The 21,087-nt window shown below is 58.3% G+C and overlaps 1 protein-coding gene across 2 annotated transcripts in view; it reads left to right on the top strand.

The window, feature by feature from the left end:
* Positions 1 to 21,087, top strand: part of TBC1D22A (TBC1 domain family member 22A) — a 259,325-nt gene that overhangs the window by 175,549 nt on the left and 62,689 nt on the right. For both annotated transcript variants that reach the window (XM_043439879.1, XM_043439878.1), the window contains 2 exons: positions 5,733 to 5,808; positions 19,406 to 19,533. In XM_043439879.1, the coding sequence (XP_043295814.1) occupies positions 5,733 to 5,808; positions 19,406 to 19,533 (204 nt within the window). The remainder of the gene's footprint in view (positions 1 to 5,732; positions 5,809 to 19,405; positions 19,534 to 21,087) is intronic.

The raw sequence follows: 21,087 nt of genomic DNA, 5'->3' as shown, positions 1-21,087 counted from the left end.
GAATCCAGCACAGTGGCCGCGACTCCTCCCAGTGCACGTGTGTGGGGTGCGCGGGCCAAGGAAAAAGGCCCAGAGGGGCCCCGGCACACACTGCCAGGAGTCCCGCCCCTGTGGAGTCGCCGGAGATGCTTAACTCCCGAGCCACGAGTTGGCCCGATCTCCCGGGAGCTTGTGAGAAAGGCCACACCCGGGACGTCCCTGGAGGTCCCCTTCCAGGGCAGGGGACACGGGTCGATCCCTGGTTGGGGAAGCAAGACCTCACGTGTCCTGGGGTGACCAAGCCCCTGTGCTGCAAGACCCAGCTCAGCCAAGACCAAAACACAACCAACAAGAAACGCCAAGCCTGGGGCCTGTACTGGGAGCTGTTGCCATAGACCTCTGCTGGCACGGACCAGCAGGAAAGCAGGCATTCAGCATAAAGCACAGTGCTCCGCGGCGGCCAGTGAGCCGTTCTCCCTGGTTCAGGAGAGGTGGGGGCACCCGCAATCCTGGCCCCAGGCACCCCCCGGGGGAGCGCCGACCTTGCACTCGGGCCAGTCTCAGGACAGCAGCCTCAGGCCTACTTCTCATGCAGGAGGCCCTCAGGCGGGGGTACCGCACCCAGGGAGGAGCCCCCGTCCACCCTGCACTGGTCTTGAATGGATCGATGCCTTCACTGCGCTCACTGGATCACAGGGGGCCCGAAACAGGGCCTGGTGTCGCGAGGTGTTCAGATGCAGGTCCAGGGTGCGGGAGAGGGGCAGGTTTGGTTTCAGCCTCGGAAGGGCACTTTCCCGCAGAGACTGGCCGGGAAGGGCTGTGGGGTGTGCTGAGGGCCCGTGTCTCTGGTCGGGCACGGCCCCTTGTCACAGAGGGGAGGGCTCTCGGTCCTCCCGCTCAGCCGACATGAGTGAACCTGCCTGCCCTTGTCCGAGACGTTCCTTCAGAAGGATTTAATCCGCCTTTGCTCTGAGGAGCCCAGAAGTGCTGTTGGTTATGGCCGAAGTGTGAGGCGAGCCCGGTGTGCGTGCTTTGAGTTTTTTTCCTGCTGATACGGACTTTACCTTCTGTAAAATCACTTCCCAGAAGGTCGTTGTATTTCTTCAGACCTTCCTTCCCTCCCTCCGAGCAATAAGTTTTCTATATTCTTCTATCATTCTTTAAAGACCCAGAATCAAATCTCAGCTTGCAGAGGTGTGCCTGTTTGCTTTTCATGGAGTGTTATCATATTATTACTGTGACTATTTGTATAAATACACAGTATTCTCACTTGCTTCCTATTTTGCCTGCAGATACTTCCTGTTTCTTAGCAGATAGGTTCTGTGCTGGGTATGTGTGTGTGCGGGCAGGGCGGGGGTGTGGACGGGATGCTGGGGTCGGTGCCCCCTCCTTCAGCCAGAAGAACTCGGGATCTCGTCAGAGGCTGCAGGAGCCTGCTGGGCGCCTTTGGGGGCCAGGTGCAACTCCTGGGAGGCTGCTGCGGGCACCTCATGCCTTCCGGCTCAGCCTCCGGCTCTGGAATGTCCTTGGTGTGTCCTTCAGAGGCTTCCTGGCTGCCGAGGGGCACGGTCCTCAGCTTGGACCCCTCAGCTGACCCCCCGTGCCTGACCTGCGGCGGGTCTTCTCTGCCCCCGCGCCCACCCCCTGCCTAAGTCCAGACACCGAGGCCTCATCTGTCAGTCTTCTCAGGACCTTTCATGATGCAGGCTTTTTTTGAAGACTCTCAGGTGTTATTCTTTTCTTACTATTTGGATTTTCAAGAGAACTCATCTCCCCTTCCTGGGTTTTGAACAAATTGAGAAATAAAACAAAATAGTGGCAGATGGAGACTGAAGAATAATTTTTATTTCTTCTGAATGAGAAGCTTGAAGTCCTATCTTAGTGTGAGAGCCAAATAAACCGGCGTGCTGAATCTGGGGGTCATTCAGGCTGACCTTCCGTGTCGGAGCCGGCCCTGGGCCCGGGCAGGCTCCCTGCGTGCGGCAGAGCCGTGCGGGGGAGCAGCCTTCCCGGGGGAGCGGCCGGTTTCGAGAGCTGGGCGGAGGGCTGGGCCTGCTGGTGGCCTCGACTCTGGGAGTCGCGGGTGGTCAGTCGCTTTCTTGGGGCCAGTGTTTCTGGGGATGGAGAACGGGCAGGGGAGGCACCGGCCGGACCCCCTCCCCCTGGAAGCCGAGCCGGGGTTTGAGGGCTGCTGGCCCCAGTTCCTTCAGCTGGCTCTTTGCATAACCGTTAGTTTCCCGCTCAGCCAGGGACATGGTGCCCCCGTAAAGCCCACCGCCTCTAGGGACAGGCCAGCCCCCAGCAGAACCCCTGCTTCGCTGAGTATCCTCCTGGGTCCGCGGGGAAGGGGCGTCCGAGCCTGGTCCTGACGGTTTTGGAGCTCGTCAGACCTGAACAGTGATGCAGTAATCTACAAGGCCTCTACCTGAGGCTGCAAAACCACTCTTAGGTAACTTCTCATCCTTAAATATGTCCAGCCTGACTGCTTCCCCCGGCTCATCGGAAATGCTGCCGTGAGGTGAGATGACAGCGTGGAAGCTTCCAGCTACGCAGCATGTCCCGAATTCAAGTGTGAATCTCCTCTGTCACCCAAGTTCCAGAGAGAAATCAAGTCTTTAAGGGCTAACCCTGGCAAGTTCAAGTCCCAAACCAGAATTCCTCTGCCCATGAATGTTTAGCTGCATGGCAGCTCGGGCTCCGTGCCGCTGCCTGTCTCTGCCGGAGGGACGGCTGGGGGTCTCTCTGGACGCGTGCAGGCCTTTCGGGGCCCAGCGCTCCTGTCCACTCAGCGCCGGTCTGTGACAGCCCTCCCTTCCCCAGACTTCAGTGTAGCGAGACCCACCAGCTTGTCACCCCGTCTACAAAGCACATCCTTCCAGGCCCGTGGGGCAGCCGCCCCAGAGTGCTTCCCCCTGCGTGGAGCTGAGCAGAGTGCACGCGGGGCCTCGGTGCCTCCCGCTGGAGTTGCCCTCGTGGAGCCGTGACAGCCTGGGATCCAGGGCCTGTCACTTGAAATCCACGTGGGAGAAACCGCAGCAGGAAGTTAGGTCTGAGTCCGCTCATTTTCTGTTTCTGTGGGGAAAAGATCGTGGTTGCCTTGTAGGCATTTTTAGTTTTGTCTCGTAGTGGCCGCGGCTCCTACTCTAGTCAGGAAAGATGTGTGTGTGTATGTATGTTTGTTCCCGTGTGTGTACACATGTGTGTGTGTGTACGAGTGTGTGTTTGTGCCTGTGTGTGATCACACATGCTTGTGTATGCATGCATGTGTGCGTGTGCCTGTGTATGTGTGTTTGTGCCCATGTGTGTTTACACATGTTTGTGTATGCACGTGTGTGCCCGTGTGTGTACACATGCTTGTGTGCCTTCATATGTGTATGAGTGTATGTGTATGTGTGTTTGTGCCCATTTGTGCATGTGTGTGTGCATGTGTATGAGTGTGTGCCTTTGTGTGTACACATGCTTGTGTGTGTGTGTGTGTGCGTGTGCATGTGTATAACTGCCTGATGTGTGTACACATGCTTGTGTGTGTGTGCATGTGTATGAGTGTGTGTGCATGTGTATGACTGTGTGCCCGTGTGTGTATACATGCTTGTGTGTGTGTGCATGTGTATGAGTGTGTGTGCGTGTGTATGAGTGTGCACCTGTGTGTGTACACATACTTACGTGTGCGTGTGCATGTGTATGACTGTGTGCCCGTGTGTGTGCACACATGCTTGTGTGTGTTCCTGTGTGTGTGTGCGCGTGTGCTTGTGTGCACACACACATTAAGCCCAGAGTGCTGACTGCTCGGCCTCAGACATCACTGCTGGCGTGAAGGTCGTCCTCTCCTCCTGGCTGTGTCTCCTGGAGCCCTCCCCCCACCCAGATCCCGGGGCAGGTGGTGTGGGGGTGCTGTTCCCACGTCCCCATCCCCTTCCACCCATGTCTCCCCGAGGACAAGCCGTCGTCTCCCAGCACCAGCCCAGCGCACGCCTGCCTGAACCAACAGGACCCGCTCACTCATATTCAAGGACCCACAGGCACAGCGCCTTGTGGCTTGAAACCACACGGATTTGTCATTTCACAGTCGTGGAGGTCATGTGCAGTAGTCATGTACGGACGTGAGAGTTGGACCATGAAGAAGGCTGAGCACCGAAGAATTGATGCTTTTGAATTGTGGTGTTGGAGAAAACTCTTGAGAGTCCCTTGGACTGCAAGGAGATGAAACCAGTCAATCCTAAAGGAAATCAGTCCTGAGTATTCATTGGAAAGACTGATGCTGAAGCTGAAGCTCCAATGCTTTGGCCACATAATACGAAGAACTGACTCATTGGAAAAGACCCTGATGCTGGGAGGGATTAAGCGCAGGAGGAGAAGGGGACGACAGAGGATGAGATGGTTGGATGGCGTCACCGACTCAATGAACATGAGTTTGAGCAAGCTCTGGGTGATGGTGAAAGACGGAGGAGCCTGGTGTGCTGTAGTCCACGGGGTCACAAAGAGTCAGACACCATTTAGCGCTTGAACAGCAACCTCCTGGAGGTTAGAAGGCGGACCTGCCCCTGGGGCGGGGTGGCCGGGTCAAGGTGTGGGCCGGGCCACGTCCTTCCTGGGGCTCCAGGGGAGAGCTGCTCGGCTGGCCTCTGTCCAGCCTGCTTTGCTGGTCTGCTGGCCCCTCCGTCCATCCTCCAGGTGGGGACCGGTATCCTCACTTCTCTGATGCTGACGCTCCTGCCTCCACGTCCGAGGGCCCCGACCGCACCGGGCCCACCTGGGTGACTGGGTGCTTTCCCTGTTCCAGTGGCTTGATTAGCAACCTTCACCAGCACCTTGCTGGGAATCAGGCCCTGGGTATTGGTGGGGTCACTACCCCGCCTCCCGTAATCACCCAGTGCAAGTCTGTCACTGCAGGAGTGCAGTTGAAAGCCTCATCCTGAGAGCGGTCCCTGAGCGTGGGCTGAGGCTCCTGAGGGCTGCTCTGTGGGGTGCCCTGGGGCAGGACGTGGTAGGCGCCACCCTCCTCCCCCGCCGACGTGTGTTCTCTGGTCGTGACAGTGGGGGCACCGGGCCTCCTGTTCCTGAAGCCTTGGCGCCTGCTGGTGACCGTGCCTCCTTGAAGCCTCGGAGCGGTCCCACGGCAGCGTTGCCATTCTCATTATAGATGATGCCGCTGAAGCCCAGAGAGGTGCTGTTCCTTGCTAATGTCACACAGCGTCTAAGGCATCGAGCTGGGCTCTCGTTCCAGGTCTGCCCCTGCCCACTGGCTGCGCTGGTTTTCCTGTCTTAGTTTATGAACTTCTTCACCTGAGTGCCTGAGACTGAAGCCCCCTGGTCCCTCCGTGCTCACACCGTGACCGTGTCCTCAGCCCTCGGAGGGCAGGCCTGACGCGGGTAGCGCCAGCAGGTCCCTGGTTCCCATTAGCTCCCCTGCAGTGCTGCGCGCACTCTGCCCTTCTGCTGGCCAGAGCCACTCTCGGCAGACTCTGCCCCTCAGCGAGCTGTCTGTTCCATTTAAATGTGAATCTCTGCCTTTACATATAGAAATGTCCCAGTAAATACTCCCCAGAGTGGATGACATGGGGAAGCTTCAGAGCTCATCTCCCGGCTCAGCCTGCACGCGCGTGGCGTGACGCGGCCTCATGCTGTGTGTGTGGGTCGCTCTGTGAATTCGTTCTCTTGTCAAACCATCCACCTTCGTCCCCACTGCCTGTTCCCCTTTGGAAAGCCAGTTTTTTCCTCCATGCATATGATATTCCCTGTTATTTTCCCCTCAGGACAACTATACATTCGCCCAACCTGGGATTCAGATGAAAGTGAAGATGTTGGAAGAGCTCGTGAGCCGCATTGACGGTAAGCCCGCGTCTGGAGCGCCCCTCTTCTTGGGAGGCGGGGGAGAAGGGGGTGGAAGGCTCACCCGGTTATCCTGGGACCCCCCCCCCCCACCCCTGCTGCTCCTTCTGCTGGGGCCACCTGGGCGCTGCTGGGGCCGGAGCCATTCCCGTTCCCTTTATGAAGGCGATATAATCAGAGTTCAGCGCTGTCCCTTCACAGGAAGTAATGAGCGCGTCCTCGAAGCAGGCAGCCCTCACTCTTATTAAGGCTGGTGGTTGTCATCATCCAGCGGCAGCCTGGTTGTTTATGGCCGGCCTCTGGCCCAGTGTTCCTGCCTCTGCACGTCATTTTGCTATCAAGGATGCCGGCGTAATTTCTCCACGGAATCCAATTAATTAACGAGTGGGAAAATAACATCTTTAATATTACAGAAAAATCATAGTGTGTGCCCAGCCATTTTCGATTACGTTTTCATGTGTAAGTGGGGGCTTTGAAATACTTTCTACCTTCGTCCTTAAAATAATTCCCCCTGTGATGTGCTGACTGTCACATTGCAATAGCAGGGTTTAATTAAATGAATGTTGAAAGATGATGCTGGCCCATTCCAAGTGTACCCTCCTGAGCATTTGTTAAATTAATGAGCAGAGCGTTAACGGAGTGATACCATGCAGAACCAGGTGTGGGCCTGTGACACCAGGCGGTCGGCGGCGCTGTTCTGGGGAGAGGCAGGCTCTGTCACCCTGAGCCCCACGTGAGCGCGACGGGTGACTTCACCGAATCTGCAGAGATGTTGCACTCCGCTCAAAGCAGAGACCCGCCACCCGCCGGCGTTCCAGGGCCGCATTCCAAGGGTGTGGATATCCCCTTTGCCCTTGCTGTTCCCTCAGCAGCAGACAGCGTATCCATCCCCATCTTACCAAGAAAGACTCTTTTTTTGGGAAACGATCGAATGACATTATAAAACGGAGTCATACAAATTATCAACTCCATTCTGTCCCTTGATTGAATCTGATTTTCAGCTGTGTCTAATGGTTATTACCTAATTTCCATATTATGAAGTTCTGCACGGTTCTTCCAATAATACTTTATCTGATTCAGTATATTTAGCAGCTTGGCAGCCACCTATTCACAGCACAGTTTTTTTGCTTATGTAACTGCATTTATGTACATTTGTTCTTAACTTCGCGGGGACATCTTTGTCAGATGCTGTTGGGTTTTTTCCCCTGCCATCAGCTTCACACCTCCCCGCACCCCCCCAGCCTCATTTGGATCTTTGAAGTACGACGTGCAAGAGCCGTGAATTACACTTGGTGGTTCCTCTGCTGTTTCTCCAAGAAGGTGGATTTTGCATTTCTGTGGGGGTTGGAAACGTGTGGTTAGTGCTCACTTGTTCCAGGGCCGCAGTTCGGGAAATGCTTGAATCGACTTTCTCTGGTGCTGTGGTTCAGAAGCAGCACATCAGAGATTCGCTGGGTGATTGTTTAAAAGAGCACCAATAGCAACCGGAGGAATCCCGGCCAGGCCTGGGCTTTTCAGTAAACCCCATTTTTATTTTGCCGTGGCTTCTGAGGAGGGCGGTTTCATCCTGCGGTGGTTCTGTTTGAATGATTGGTGCTTCACAACAGAGGAGGCCCTGTCTGGTAGCAGGTTAAGCTAGGCAACCTGTCTGTAACTCTTCCTCCAGCCAGACCTGAAAGAACCTCTGTGATGGCCTCAGAAGAAGAATTGCTGGGCCTTTTAGGCAGGAAGTGTCGGCACTGGGAGGGTTTGGGCTCTTTCTCATCAGCAGCCCCTGGGAGAGGCGTCCCAGGCCCCCCTCGCTCACTGTTCTCCTGAAGGACGACTCTGTGGGCTTGGACTGTGCGGGGGGCAGTGTGGATGGTGGGGAGTCGCAGAAGGGACCGGAAGGTCAGGGGAGGGTCGGCGTCACTGTCTCACTTTCTTGCCGTGACGACTGGCTAAAGAATTTCTGGGAAGCACTCTCAGGCAGTTTTGTTTTGAGTCGTGCTTCACTCTACTCTCTGTTACCCCCAAATCTTTAGAAAAGTCTGCTCCATAGACAGAAAGCTGACATGACTGAGGAAAGAACGTTTTGTCTGTAATGGAGGCCAGGTGGAAGGGTGCTGGGCAGTGGCCTGAGAGACTGCCTGTCGGGTGGTAATCGTCTCGAGAGAGGGAGGCAGGCTAATGAGAAGTGCCAGGGGAGTCACCTCTGATCTTTGAGCAGCAGTTTTAGAACTTCCCACAGAATGAGAGGCGGAGCCTTGAGCCACTTAATTGGGGATATAAGAGGTGAGGGCAGGGGGACCTTCCACTTCTAGTGGCGATGGGCTAAATTCCAACCAGATTTCTCACCCAGGAGACTGCAACAATGGGTAAGATTATTTTTTGAAGCCAACAAACAAGCAAATTGGGTGGGGGGTAGAAGGAAAGAGGGAGAAGGCGATGGCACCCAACTCCAGTACTCTTGCCTGGAAAATCCCAGGGACGGAGGAGCCTGATGGGCTGCAGTCCATGGGGTCGCTAAGAGTCGGACTCGACTGAGCAACTTCCCTTTCACTTCACTTTCATGCATTGGAGAAGGAGATGTCAACCCATTCCAGTGTTCTTACCTGGAGAATCCCAGGGACAGAGGAGCCTGGTGGGCTTCTGTCTATGGGGTCGCACAGAGTTGGACACGACTGAAGTGACTTAGCAGCAGTGGCAGCAGAAGGAAAGAGAGAAAAAAAGCAAAGAAAGAAGGTAAAAGGAAAACACATTTCTTAAAAGCATTGAACTGCTAACAAGGAGACAAAAATTTCCTGGCCCTCTTCTGTGAGAATTCTGTGAGAATTCTAGCTTTGTTTCTCTCTTTTTTTTTCCCCGTGTAAAATGGTCTATGCATAGTCAAAGCTAAGTATATATTCAAGACCTCTTAAGTGAGAACAAATAGGAACAACAGATAACAAGGCTCACAAGATGTTAAGTTTCTGTAATTCTTAGGCATAGGCCATGAAACTATTCTCTTTACTGTGTATGAAGAAATATAAAATAGAGAGTCTTGAAAATATTTGCCCAGTTAATGAGAAACTATTATGATTTTACATGAGAGGTGAAAAATATAACCAAATTGAAAAGTCAGGGTACAGATTTAACAAATTAGACATGGCTATGGAGAAAGTTACTGAAATGGAAGATGGGTTGGAAGAAAATAGCCAAAATAAAGCATGGAGCGATAAGAATGGATAATATAAAAAATAAAGATATTGAGGGTATGGCTAGAGAGCCTCATATTTATTTATTTATTTAGAGTCATAGAGAGGAGAGAAAGAGAGTCAGAATTTGAGGAGATAGTGATTTATTTTCCCACACTACTGAAATAAGCCAATTCACAGATTGAAGAGCCCACTGAATTTCCAGGAGAATAAAGAGAAAACTAGATAAAGACACAAGAGTAAAATTTATTCGAAGCTAATTCTTAAAGCGGCTGGAGTAGAGGATTATTTTCTAAGAGCGGCTGTGTGAGAACTGACGTCTCAGCAGAAGCCTGAGCAGCATCGTCCTCGTGCTGAAAGGACTATAGCCGTCAGCCTGGAGTCTGAGAAGTGGAGTGTTAGGTGCTCAGTCGTGTCCGACTCTTCGCGGCCCCACGGACTGTAGCCCAGCAGGCCCCTCTGCCCATGGAATTCTCCAGACAAGAACACTGGAGCGGGTATGTCTACATCCAGCAAAAAATATTCATATCCAAGAATGAATTTGAAAGTCCAAGAGGCCACCTAGATCTGAATTGTTTTTTCTCACTGCTTCTAAGAAGCTGTGTACTCAGGAAGGACAGCAGGCCAAGTGCGTAGACCTCCCTTCGCCGCTTAACCAGGGACACTGTCCCTGTGGTCTTCAGGCCTCCTGGAAGGCTGCAGGTCAGTACCCCATCCTGTCAGCAGGGAATCAGGTTGTCAGTGCAAAACACCTGTGGGAAAAAGAGTGTCGGCAGGTTAGGGTGAAAGTCTGCATTGGGTGGAAGCCAGATACCACTGTTGCCGGCTGAACAGACCTAACCCTTACCATGGCCCTGACCCCCACGTATGTGTGTATGGCTTAGTCGTGTCCGACTCTTTGCAACCCCATGGACTGTAGCCCACCAGGCTTCTTTGTCCATGGGATTGTCCAGGCAAGAATACTGGAGTGGGTTGCCATGCCCTTCTCGAGGGGATCTTCTCAATCCAGGGATCAAACCTGGGTCTCCCGCATCGCAGGTAGATTCTTTACTGTCTGAACCCCCAGGGAAACCCATGGATACTGGAGTAGTGGGTAGCCTATCCCTTCTCCAGGGAATCTTCCCGACCCAGGAATCAAACCAGGGTCTCCTGCATTGCAGGCGGATTCTTTACCCGCTGAGCTACCAGGGACGCGCATCTGACCCCCACAGATAGCGAGTAAATCTCAGCCGCTTCCCACCCACAGGGCACATCGTTTGTGGCCTGGCCGGGGCTCTGGCCCGTGAGGTCCTCTCCTGGGAGCTCAGGCTGGTAGAGGAGCTGCCTTCAGGAGTTTGCTGGCCTGGTTCCTGTGATGGAGGGAAAATCTTGGGGGGTTGTTCATAGACTCTTAATGCTTCAAAAGAAAGTGGTCCTCAGCGCTCAGCTGCATTTCATCAGCCAAACTGAGTCACGGGCTGCAGCGAAAGTGGAAAGTTGGCAGGACAGGGATGTGCCCACGTGCTCTGGGCCAGGTGGGCTTTGTTACCAGTGGAGGGGCACGGTGGAGAGAACAGGGCAGAGGCAAGCACGCGTGCCCTCAGCACCTCTGCTGACGTCAGTCTGCTCCCTACTTAGGGAGTGATGCTTGTGTATAAAATTAACAGTTCACACCAATCATTTAGTAATTTACTGCTTCAATAATAAACATACGTTAACACGCCAGCGTGTTAAATCCTGATAGGATTTTAACATACAAAGCTCTAGAGCTGAATTTTAACTCCATGTTACACCTGGCGTGTTTACACACACTGAGTGAAATTCTATATTTTTTGCAGTGTATCTGAGTGACATGCCTCGCGCATTTATTGTTATGTTTGTTACATCCGATGTTAACCTTTGAGGGGCCCCTAGGTTCAGCCCCTGGCCTTGCTTGTGGAGAGGCTGCAGTCAGACCTCTGTGGCTAGATCCTGGGGCCAGGCCACCCAGCCCCTGGAGGGGGGAGCCCCCACTTTGTATTCTGAGCTCACGCATCTTTTCTGACACGAGATAATGTAAGTGGAATATTTGCCATATCTTTTGATGAAAAAACCATGAGATCCTATTTCAGTATTAAAAAGAAATATCTGAAGATGGCCTCAGCAGATGTGTAAATCTGGTTATGTCCATGCTGGGGTTTTTCAGAAGACTGAAAATCAGATCTTAGAGAATTGCTTCACAGATGAGCGAGTTGTCCCACGGGGAATGAAGTGGGCACAGAGGGGGGTGCCCGTGGGGGGTTCCTGGTCTGGGAGCCCGTGGGCACAGTGTCTGTCCTGGGCAGCCTGGAGAGCCGGGGGGAGGAGGCAGGCACTCCCATCCCCAAAGGCCCGTGACTCCTCTGCAGGCCACGGTCTACGGGGCTCTGCTCTCAGCTCTGGAGGGACCCTAAAGCTGAGGCCCCAGTGGGCCAGGGGGGAAAGGAGAGACCTTGTCATTAGGGGCCAGTCTGGACCGGATGGCCAGTGACTGTGGCCCAGAGGGAGTTCTGTCCACGCTCTAAACCATCCTGAGGTTATCTGGGGAGGCTGGGACCACCGTCCAAGCTCTGCTTTCTCTTCCTGTAGGAAAAACCGGGGAGGAATCCTACCTAGGCTTAACGCCGTCAGACTTGGTATAAAGAGAACACGCCTTTCAATTTGAATTTCAGGTCAATAATGAACCATTTTTGGTGTCTTTGGTGCATTATTTGGCACCCACGAAACCCAGAGCTGCTTGGGGACGGGGCTGGAGGCCCGGGCCGGCGTGGGTTCCTCTCTCCCCTCCCTGGCTCCACACCTTGTGTCGGCCTGTGTGCTGGGCTGGTCTGCAAAAAGGCCGCCCATCTGCCTGCACTTTGGAGGCTCTCAGCGCGCTCACCTGCTCCGAAGCTGCAGGAAGCAGAGGCCGCGGCTGGGTGGGGTGGAGGCAGGCGTGCAGGCCTGTGTGTGGTGGGCAGGCCACCCGCCCAGGTGCCCCTGTGCCCCGCGGGAGCAGACGCTTGTCCTTCTTGGGAGGCCATGGAAACCCCTTCCTTGGGGGCCATTGTCCTGGGAGCTAAAGAGCTGTGACAAGCTGGGGGCACGTGAGCTGCTGGGAACCTGAGGGACGGGTCGACCTCGCGCTGCGGGGGGAGGAGGGAAGGGAGGTGCTGAATTTCTGTCCTGCTGACGGGGCTGCCGCTCCATGAGTGGACACGGTGGGCTGCTTAAGGGTCCGAGGAGGAATGGACCTGGGGCCTGCCTTGGGCTCCTCGGAAATCCTTCTTGCTGAACGTCTCTGGCTCGTCCTGGACCAGCCACCTCTTAGCGCAGGGCGGGATCCGGAGGGTTCAGATTCCTGCTCTGCTGCCTGGCGGTGGGTTTGGGTGGTGAGTATAGTTCCCTGGGAGAGCCGTGCAGGTGAGAAGCTTAGAACAGCGCTGGGCACGTCGTGAACTCAGCCAGCTCTGTGCCCGTATCATGTCGTCATCACTTTAATCTTACCCACTGCAGAGCGGGCAGGTAACGGCGGGCGGGCTAGCCCTCCATGGTTGGGGGTTAGTCTGGGGAATCTGCTTGGCCCAGCGTGTGGGACCTGGCAGGAAGCCTCCCTCGGCAGGCTCCTTGGTCCAGCCCAGGGTGCCTGTTAGTGCGGCTGATACTGCCTGGCAGGCCGGGGGCTCCAAGGGGGACGCTGCCTGCCATCATTATTAGCAATTACACTTTCACCCTTAGGGGGGAAAAACGCCCATATGCATTGATGGAGAATAGTCCTGCCTTCTTGTGTTAAAGCCTTAATCTGCGTGAGCATTTTCCCTTTCCCTGTGTTTTTAAATTTAGGTTAAATGCGATTTTAATGAAATTTCTCTGAAAGCTGTCTCAACTACATTGTAAGGTTAAAATTGACTTATTCTTTCAAGATAGAATTCAGTTACAGCTAGTAAACTAGATTCAGCTTTATTACCACCCAAGTGAAAATATTTTTATTACCGCTACAAGGTGAGCCTTCGGAGAGCAGAGGATAAATCAGTTGTCGCAGCGACCCCAGCCTGTGGAATATTCAGTGAGCGGCAGTGAGCAGTGCACGCTCCGCTCCCCTGCTGGAAGCAGTAGGCCCCGGCCTGGCTGGTGTGAGCGTGGGGGATGGCGGCCACGTCTCCCTGGCGGTGTGGACCCTGGGGTCGCAGCGATGGGCACGGACGCTGGGCCCAGGAAGGCGTGTGAGTGCCGCCGCGCCTCCGCGCCGCTCCCCAGCCGTCTCCCTGTCCCAGGCCGGGGCTTGGTCCCCGTGGCCAGCATCCTGATCGTCCCAGCGGCTCTGTGCTGTGCCTGCCTGGGGCCAGCGGACGCCAGGTGGCCACGGGCTCTCACTCCCCTAGGAGGTGTCCAGTCGGCTTAACGTGCCGTCAGCCGAAAACCCACATGGCTGTGTGGTTGCATTTTGGGGAAGAGGGATCTATTCAGTTCAGCCCAGTCGCTCAGTCGTGTCTGACTCTTTGTGACCCCATAGACTGCAGCAGGCCAGGCCTCCCTGTCCATCACCAACTCCCGGAGTTTACTCAAACTCATGCCCATTGAGTCGTGATGCCATCTATTAGTCAGTCCAAAAAAAAAAAAGTAAGGAAGTTTCCTGTAGTCTAAAAAATAATGTATAAACGCCTAGGTTCTAGTTCAGCCTCCATCACTGATAACTTGGTTGCTGCTGCTGCTAATCATCATCGTCATCATCATCATAGTAATGGCGGCTAGTGTCTATTAAGCGCCTGCAGCCTTATTAAGTGCCTGCCCCACCTTCAGTTCTTTCTCTACGGCGTTGCGCTGGCATTTCACAGCCCCTCCGGGACGCGGCGCATTCACCTTCTCCGTGACGGGAGCCCTGCCCGCTCTGTCCCCCGCAGACAGGATGGTCTCCGTGTGGCATCCAGCTCTGGTGCCGGACACTGGAGAGCCCACCCAGCCGTCTTCCGGCCCCGCGGGGGCCCGTGGGTCCTGGCGCAGAGTCGTGTGTGCCCCGCCCCGCCCCACGTTTCCCTGGGGGGCGGCGGGCGGCCTGTGGCCGCGCCGTGGGAAGTACCCACCGCCAGGCCTCCGCCTTCCTCGCGGGCCCCCTGCCGGCACCCTATGCCTTCTGCTGCCTGTGAGGACGGACGGGGGCAGGGCAGAGCAGATGTCCCTTCCCCTGGCTCCCTGCAGGGGCCCGCGTCCCCACGTCCCGGCCTCCAGCACGGCGCCCAGCGTGCCCGCAAGCTTGGTACCGGCCGCTGAATTACCAGGAGGGTGTTTGCTGCGCTTCCGGTTCAGGAGGGCATCCCCGGCGTCTGGGGCCTCATTGCTTCTCTTCAGTTTGAAGGCGAAGCTCCCCGTTAATAGGGAGCCTGGTGGGCGTGGGGTTAGAGCAGTTCCGGGTTGGTTATTCTAGTCTCTGGACGTTCATGGCACCGCGTGGGTTTCCTCGGAGGCCTGTCGTTTGCCGAGACTCCCCCATCCCCACCCTCTTGACCGTTAGGCCGCAGGACGGGTGGCCGGACAGGTGGGAAAGCTCGTGATCTGAGCCGGTGCACCGTCCGTAGAGAGGACAGAGCAGCGCTGCATGTCCAGGGCAGGCAGCGGCGGGCCCTGGCTGCTGGGAGAGGGCCGACCCTCCCTGAGAAGTGTCCCGCCTCACCGTGAACCCCCTGCTCCCCAACCCTCCCACCACTGGCCGAGCGGGGCCTTCCACCCTGGGGCCCGAGGCCTCTCGGACCGGCTGGCTCCTCCCGCTCCCTGCCCTGGTGCTGCTGTGGAGGCGGCGTGCTGTCTGTGCCAGAGCCTTGACCCCAGGGACCACCACTCAGATGCATTTCCCGGCACCCCCAGGGGCGTCAGATACTCAGGGAGGGGCGATGCCCGCCTGAGTGCTCGGGAGGACTCGGCTCCGCTGTGTGGGAGGGCCTGGGCCAGCCTGCCGTGAAGGGTCAGAGGCTCAGCATCCCTGTAACCCTGCTCCCTGCCCTCCTCCCCCTGCCTTCTGATCCCTGCCCCCTGCCCTCGGCCCCTGCCCCCGCCTGCCTTGATTGCAGGAGCGCAGTCCCAGAGGCTCCCTCTGTGGTCCCAGGCCCTCGGGCTCAGGCCTGCTGCCCCTCCTGCTCTCTCCAGGGCCAGGGTGTTGTTGGGGCGAGCCGGGCTGGGCTGCCACCTGGGCACCCGCCTTCCCCGGCTCTGTTCCCTCTCCTCCGTCCTCTCTGGGCCTCCGTGCCTCTCTAGCCCTTTGTGTTTTCCTCCCAATTGAAGCTTGTTTTCAGATGTCCCACCTGAGCCAGTAGAGAGAGATTTATTTTCCTACAGTCAGGAGCCAGCTCTCCTCCCGTGTTGGGGCTGGCTGAGTCCTGGGAGGGCTTTGGGGCTGGCGGCCGGCAGGTGGGACCACATTCAACTCCCCGGCAGGACTCGAGGGGCCTTTTAAGGCCCAGAGCCGCAGCATCCTTTGGCTTTGACTGGCGAGGACATTCTGTCCTGAGCGAGGACATGGAACATTAACAGTTGTTCCGGGAGTTCTTCCTTCCAGGCCTGCGCTTAGACCGGATCGTAAAAGACTCTCCATTTAGAGGGAGGCCCTCAGACGGCCTGGCCACCAATACCCAGCCCACTTGGCAGCCCCAGGAAGGAGGGGGGTGGGCTGTCCCTCGAAGGCCTTGAGGCGGATGGGTGCTGGTGCTAGAGAGACACGCCCCGGCCTCGGTTCCAGCTCCGCAGGCCATGCTGGGACCACCATCGGCTGCTCAGGTTGGGGGCGTGTTCACTCGGGAAGCGATGAGGACCACCCCGATGGGTGATGAGAGGTGAGTGCCTGAGGTCCCGCTCGGCGATTTAGCTTCTTTGCCCTTTAATGATGACATCTTTGCGACGCTCCACCCGAGACCGACGCTCCAGGTTTATCGCCAAACGGAGACCAGTTAATTAACTTCTAAGTGGAGACTTCCAGATAGAGCGATAGAGCAGTTCCCCTCGACCTTAAGAAGAAAGACTCGTCTTGGTTCTGAGTGTGGGCCATCAGCGCCGGTCTCGAGATGATTCCCGAGGCCGTTTTTGTAGGTGGTTATGAGTGGCTGGAGAGAATGAGTGTCTTTACCTCCCTCCCCATAAAGAACCCGCATCCTTGGGAAGTCAGGATGGGAGCGGCAGCCTCACGGTGGGTGGGTGGGGGCAGAGTCCTCCCGCCCCCCCAGTAAACCCTCTCAAGGAGGCAGAGGAGGCGCCTGCTGTTTCTGTGGAGGTGGCCCTGGGGTGGATCTGGGCTGTGGTCCTCGTGAGCCCGCCTGCGGGTGGGTTCCCCGGCTGGTCCGAGCTCCCAGCTCCACCTGCAGTCACGCCCCGTCACCACTCAGGGAACAGTGCAGTCCTCCCTGCTGGGAGAACGTTCCAGAAGCTGACCGGGGGTCTGAGCCCTGCCCTCCCGACGCTGTAACCGGAAGTCTCTCCTCCCGTCCGGCCAGGCTTTCATTTCCGTACGGGAGCACCCAGGCCAGAGGCCCAGACTCAGGCCCGCTCCCCGCCCGATGCGGGGCTGGTGAGGTGTTTGCTGCGGGGGCGCTGTGTGCCTGGGGAGTGGGGTCGTGGCTCCTGGGCCCTGCGCTGCCTCCCTGCCTGCCCGCCCCCCGGCCCCCTCCCAGCGGGCCCTCTGTCCTCCTGGTGGCCCCTGGGGGTGGTCACAGCAGGTCTGCGTGCGGCTGGGAGCCTGCAGCTGCTGGGTTGGCCCGACGCGTGCCTTCCTGCTGCCCCCCCCGCCTGTGGCCGGGGGTTCTGGGGTGGCTGGGCCCTGCCTCTCCGTGGGCCCTGCTGTCTTCTAGCCGGTCACTCTTTCTGTGCAGCAGGCCCAGCGAAGAGGAGGCTGGGGGAGCCCGGAAGGGGGCCTCCAGCCGCAGAGAGGCCCATGTTCACTGTCAGCAGCTCTTGTTTTTGTTTTTTATCTTTTTAACTGATTAGAGAATTGAAATCTGCTCTCTGCCCCCAAATCAAAGCCTCCCTGGGCCTCGCCCAGCAGAAGCGTGATGTTAAATCTGCGCTCGGCCTTGCGGGTGGACGGGGCGGGTGGCGGGGGGAAGCCCTGTGAGCGGTTTTCTTTGTCGGGTTTGTGCGTGTGAGCTGTTAGGTCCATTGCTGGGAAGGTGAGCCTCCTCAGTGTTTGGACCCGCGTGAACCGTGTGCATCTGTGCCCAGTCCCTGGGACACATGGCGTGTTCCCTCTTGGCGTGACTCTTGGGACACAGTGCGTCTGTGTGGTTTGTTTTTACCGAGGGAGACTGGCCATCTGGGCAGTGCTCCCGGCCTGCAGACGCCCCCGCCTCGGGTGCCGGGAGCAGCGTCCTGTGAGTGCCTGGCCTGCTGCGGGAGGGCCTGAGCCATGACGGTCATCACGCCTGCCTGCTCCCTCCTTGCAGGACCCCTCTTATTTCCAGTGACATGGAAATTTCGAGTCCAGAGTTATCACTAGGCAAATTACCTTTACCGGCGACAGAGCATATGTAAGTTATAAAACAGGAAAACAGACTCCAGCATATACACTGGCGCCAATGTATGTAAGTGAAGTAACGGCTCGAGCTTAGGCATCCGTTTTTCAGCACATTCAGAGCAGGAGGCAGCCTCCCTGGATGTTCACTGTGTGCGTTGGGGGCTTGGGGGGTGCAGGGGAGGGGGGCAGTGCCCGGCCTACTGTATCCGTCTTCATCATTGCTCTCAAAGAAAGTAGGTCTTCAGTGAGGAGCGGCCACCTCCACGTGATCACAGAGCGCCCGCCGCTGTCTTGGCATGGCTGCTCCTTTGGTCCCGAGTCAGCCAGAATGGCCTGGCCTGGGGTGGGGCGGGCTGCTAGGCAGGCGCTCCCTGAGGACCCCCCCCCCGCCCCGAAGTCCTACAGAGCCTCGGGGCTGAAGCTTGTGTCCCTACTGGGTGGTCGCGGGGCTGCCCACTTCTTTTCTTTCCAGAGTGCGGGGCTGCATCTGGCAGAAGAGAAGCCCAGGCCCCTTCCGATGAAATAGACGACCCGGGGCTCGGAGCTGCGTTTCTCTTTCTGACCTCTGAGCTCCTAGAGGGCAGGGTGCCGACCTTGCCTTCTCTGCGACTTCAGTGTCACAGGTGTTGGGGTCGTGGAGGCCCCCGTTCCGTCCTAGAAAGAGCTGATCCATGAGGAACCTCGGCCCACGTCCTTGTGGAGTTGACGCCGTGGGCCTCATTCTGGAGATGCCCTGGCTGTGCCCAGGGTGCTGGCACCGGGAAGCACCGGGCAGGTCTGTGGGCCCCATTCAGGATGCAGCGAGGGACAGTCCTGAGTCTGTGCCGCTGCGTGCACCCTGGGCGGGCCCCATCCCTGCCCTCACACGGGCCCAGACGAGCATGCCGTGGGCAGGAGTGGGCTGTCGGTCCTGGCGCCCTGGCTGGGATGAGCTTCTCCAGCTGAGCCTGAGACGGGGCGGCCTCCCCGGCGCCTGGTGTCGGACGCAGGCGGAGCTGCGGAGGAGAGAAAGGGACCATTCTGACTGTTGGGTTGGGCTCCTTCAGTGCCGGGTGTTTCAGAAGCCTGTGTTTAATCTTCCAGATCTGTTTGCTCGCCTATTTGCATTAGAAAAGTGTCGCGTGCTTCCCAGGCACTTATTGGAGTTGTTTGTTTTCCCCGCTGCTAAATGCTCCCCTTTTGCTTCAGTCGATGAGGCCAGTGGCCCCGCAGGCAAGTGGGCCTGGCTGGGGGGCCCGGGCAGCTCATCCGTGGCCCTTGCCCCGCCCCTGCCTCTGAGCCACGTCCGGCTCCAGCCCAGCTCCGCTCCATCCACACACATGCCGGGCACTCGCCACGCACCAGGCCTGGCTCCGTGTGAGTCGCTGGGCTCAGACTGGGTCCTGCTCTGTGAGCACTGAGGTCTGGGGGGACCCCAGGGGGCCTTCGATGGCTCCTTGGCCGGCGAGCCACCGCCTTGCTGTGTGGGAAGAGAGGACGTGAGCCAACGCCCAGGGTGCCACAACCCCTGATCAGTCACCTGGGAGTCGGCCCTGACTTCCCGATTATAAAACCCCGCGAGCCCCGACTGTCCTGGCGGTGGAGGTCCTGAGTGCCCGCGGGGCCTGGCCCTGCCCTCTGCCGCCTACTGCTCGCCACGCGTCCCTGCGTGTCCACCGTCCTCTCGCACCGGCGCGCGCACCCGCCGGGTCGGGCTGGCCCTGCTCCCCTTCTGGGGGTGCGGTGCGGGGCCCGCTGACGGGGCACAGGCTCAGCACGCCGGCTGCTTGCCGCTCTCCTGCGGGAGGAGGCGCCGCCCTCGGACCAGAAGAGCCCTGTCTGTCCTTGCTCTGGGGGGTTCACTCGGGCGGGTGGAGGGGGTTTCCGGCGGGCCCGGGGCCTCAGGGGAGGGGTGCGGCGGAGGCCGGCAGACGCCTGGGCTCTGCTGACCCCGCGGGCCTGTCTGTCTCCGCAGCGCAAGTGCACCGGCACCTGGACCAGCACGAGGTGAGGTACCTGCAGTTCGCCTTCCGCTGGATGAACAACCTGCTGATGCGGGAGCTGCCCCTGCACTGCACCGTGCGTCTCTGGGACACCTACCAGGTGAGGCCGCAGGGCGTCTCCCCCAGGGCCGGCCACTGAGTGCTCACGAGGGCCGGGCCCGTGTCTTCCTCCCCCCAGGGCCGGCCGTGTGTGTGCCCACGAGGGCCAGGCCCTGTGTCCTCCTCCCCCAGGGCCGGCCACTGAGTGCCCACGAGGGCCGGGCCCGTGTCCTCCTCTCCCCAGGGCCGGCCGTGTGTGTGCCCACGAGGGCCAGGCCCTGTGTCCTCCTCCCCTAGGGCCGGCCACTGAATGCCCACGAGGGCGGGCCCCGTGTCCTCCTCCCCAGTGCTGGCCGTGTGAGTCCCCACGAGGGCCGGCCCCGTGTCCTCCTCCCCCAGGGCCGGCCACTGAGTCCCCACGAGGGCCAGGCCCTGTGTCCTCCTCCCCCACTGCCGGCCACTGAGTCCCCACGAGGGCCGGGCCCGTGTCCTCCTCCCCAGTGCTGGCCGTGTGAGTCCCCACGAGGGCCGGGCCTGTGTCCTCCTCCCCAGTGCTGGCCGTGTGAGTTCCTCCGGGGGCCAGCCCCGTGTCCTACTCCCCCGGGGGCCGGCCATGTCCTCCTCCCCAGTGCTGGTCACATCCTCCCCTCCAGTGCTGGCTGTGTGAGTCCCCATGAGGGGCCGGGCCCCATGTCCTCCCTTCCTGCAGGGGCCGGCCTGTGTCCCCCCTCAGAAGGGGCTCACACGTGTCCTCTGCCCCTCACGTCCTGACACATTCTGCTCTGGGTCTGTTTGCTGCACTTGATTTTGCCTTAGGAGCCTGTCTCCTCTGAAACATGGTCTTTTGGAAGTCCATTTCTTGTCACCTGATCAGCTGAGACCAGGAGAAGAGCTTTCTGTCATCCGTCTGTACCCGGCCCCCTCTGTACCGGGGCTCCCTCTGTACCGGGGCTCCCTCTGTACCTGGGCTCCCTCTGTACCTGGGCCCCCTCTGTACCGGGGCTCCCTCTGTATTGGGGCTCCGTCTGTACCGGGGCTCCGTCTGTACCTGGGCTCCCTCTGTACCTGGGCTCCCTCTGTACCTGGGCCCCGTCTGTACCGGGGCTCCGTCTGTACCTGGGCCCCGTCTGTACCGGGGCTCCGTCTGTACCTGGGCCCCGTCTGTACCTGGGCCCCGTCTGTACCTGGGCCCCCTCTGTACCGGGGCTCCCTCTGTATTGGGGCCCCGTCTGTACCGGGGCTCCGTCTGTACCTGGGCCCCTCACTGTACCTGGGCCCCTCTGTACTGGCTCCGTCTGTACCGGGGCTCCGTCTGTACCGGGGCTCCCTCTGTATTGGGGCTCCGTCTGTACCTGGGCCCCCTCTGTACCGGGGCTCCCTCTGTACCGGGGCTCCGTCTGTACCTGGGCCCCGTCTGTACCTGGGCTCCGTCTGTACCTGGGCCCCGTCTGTACCTGGGCCCCCTCTGTACCGGGGCTCCGTCTGTACCTGGGCTCCCTCTGTACCGGGGCTCCCTCTGTACCTGGGATCCGTCTGTACCTGGGCCCCGTCTGTACCGGGGCTCCGTCTGTACCGGGGCCCCGTCTGTACCTGGGCTCCCTCTGTACCTGGGCCC

This window comes from Cervus canadensis, chromosome 21 (assembly GCF_019320065.1).
Source record: "Cervus canadensis isolate Bull #8, Minnesota chromosome 21, ASM1932006v1, whole genome shotgun sequence".
Classification (NCBI taxonomy): Eukaryota; Metazoa; Chordata; class Mammalia; order Artiodactyla; family Cervidae; genus Cervus; species Cervus canadensis.
The sequence above is the reverse complement of the archived record's forward strand: the minus strand, read 5'-3'. Positions and strand labels throughout refer to the sequence as shown.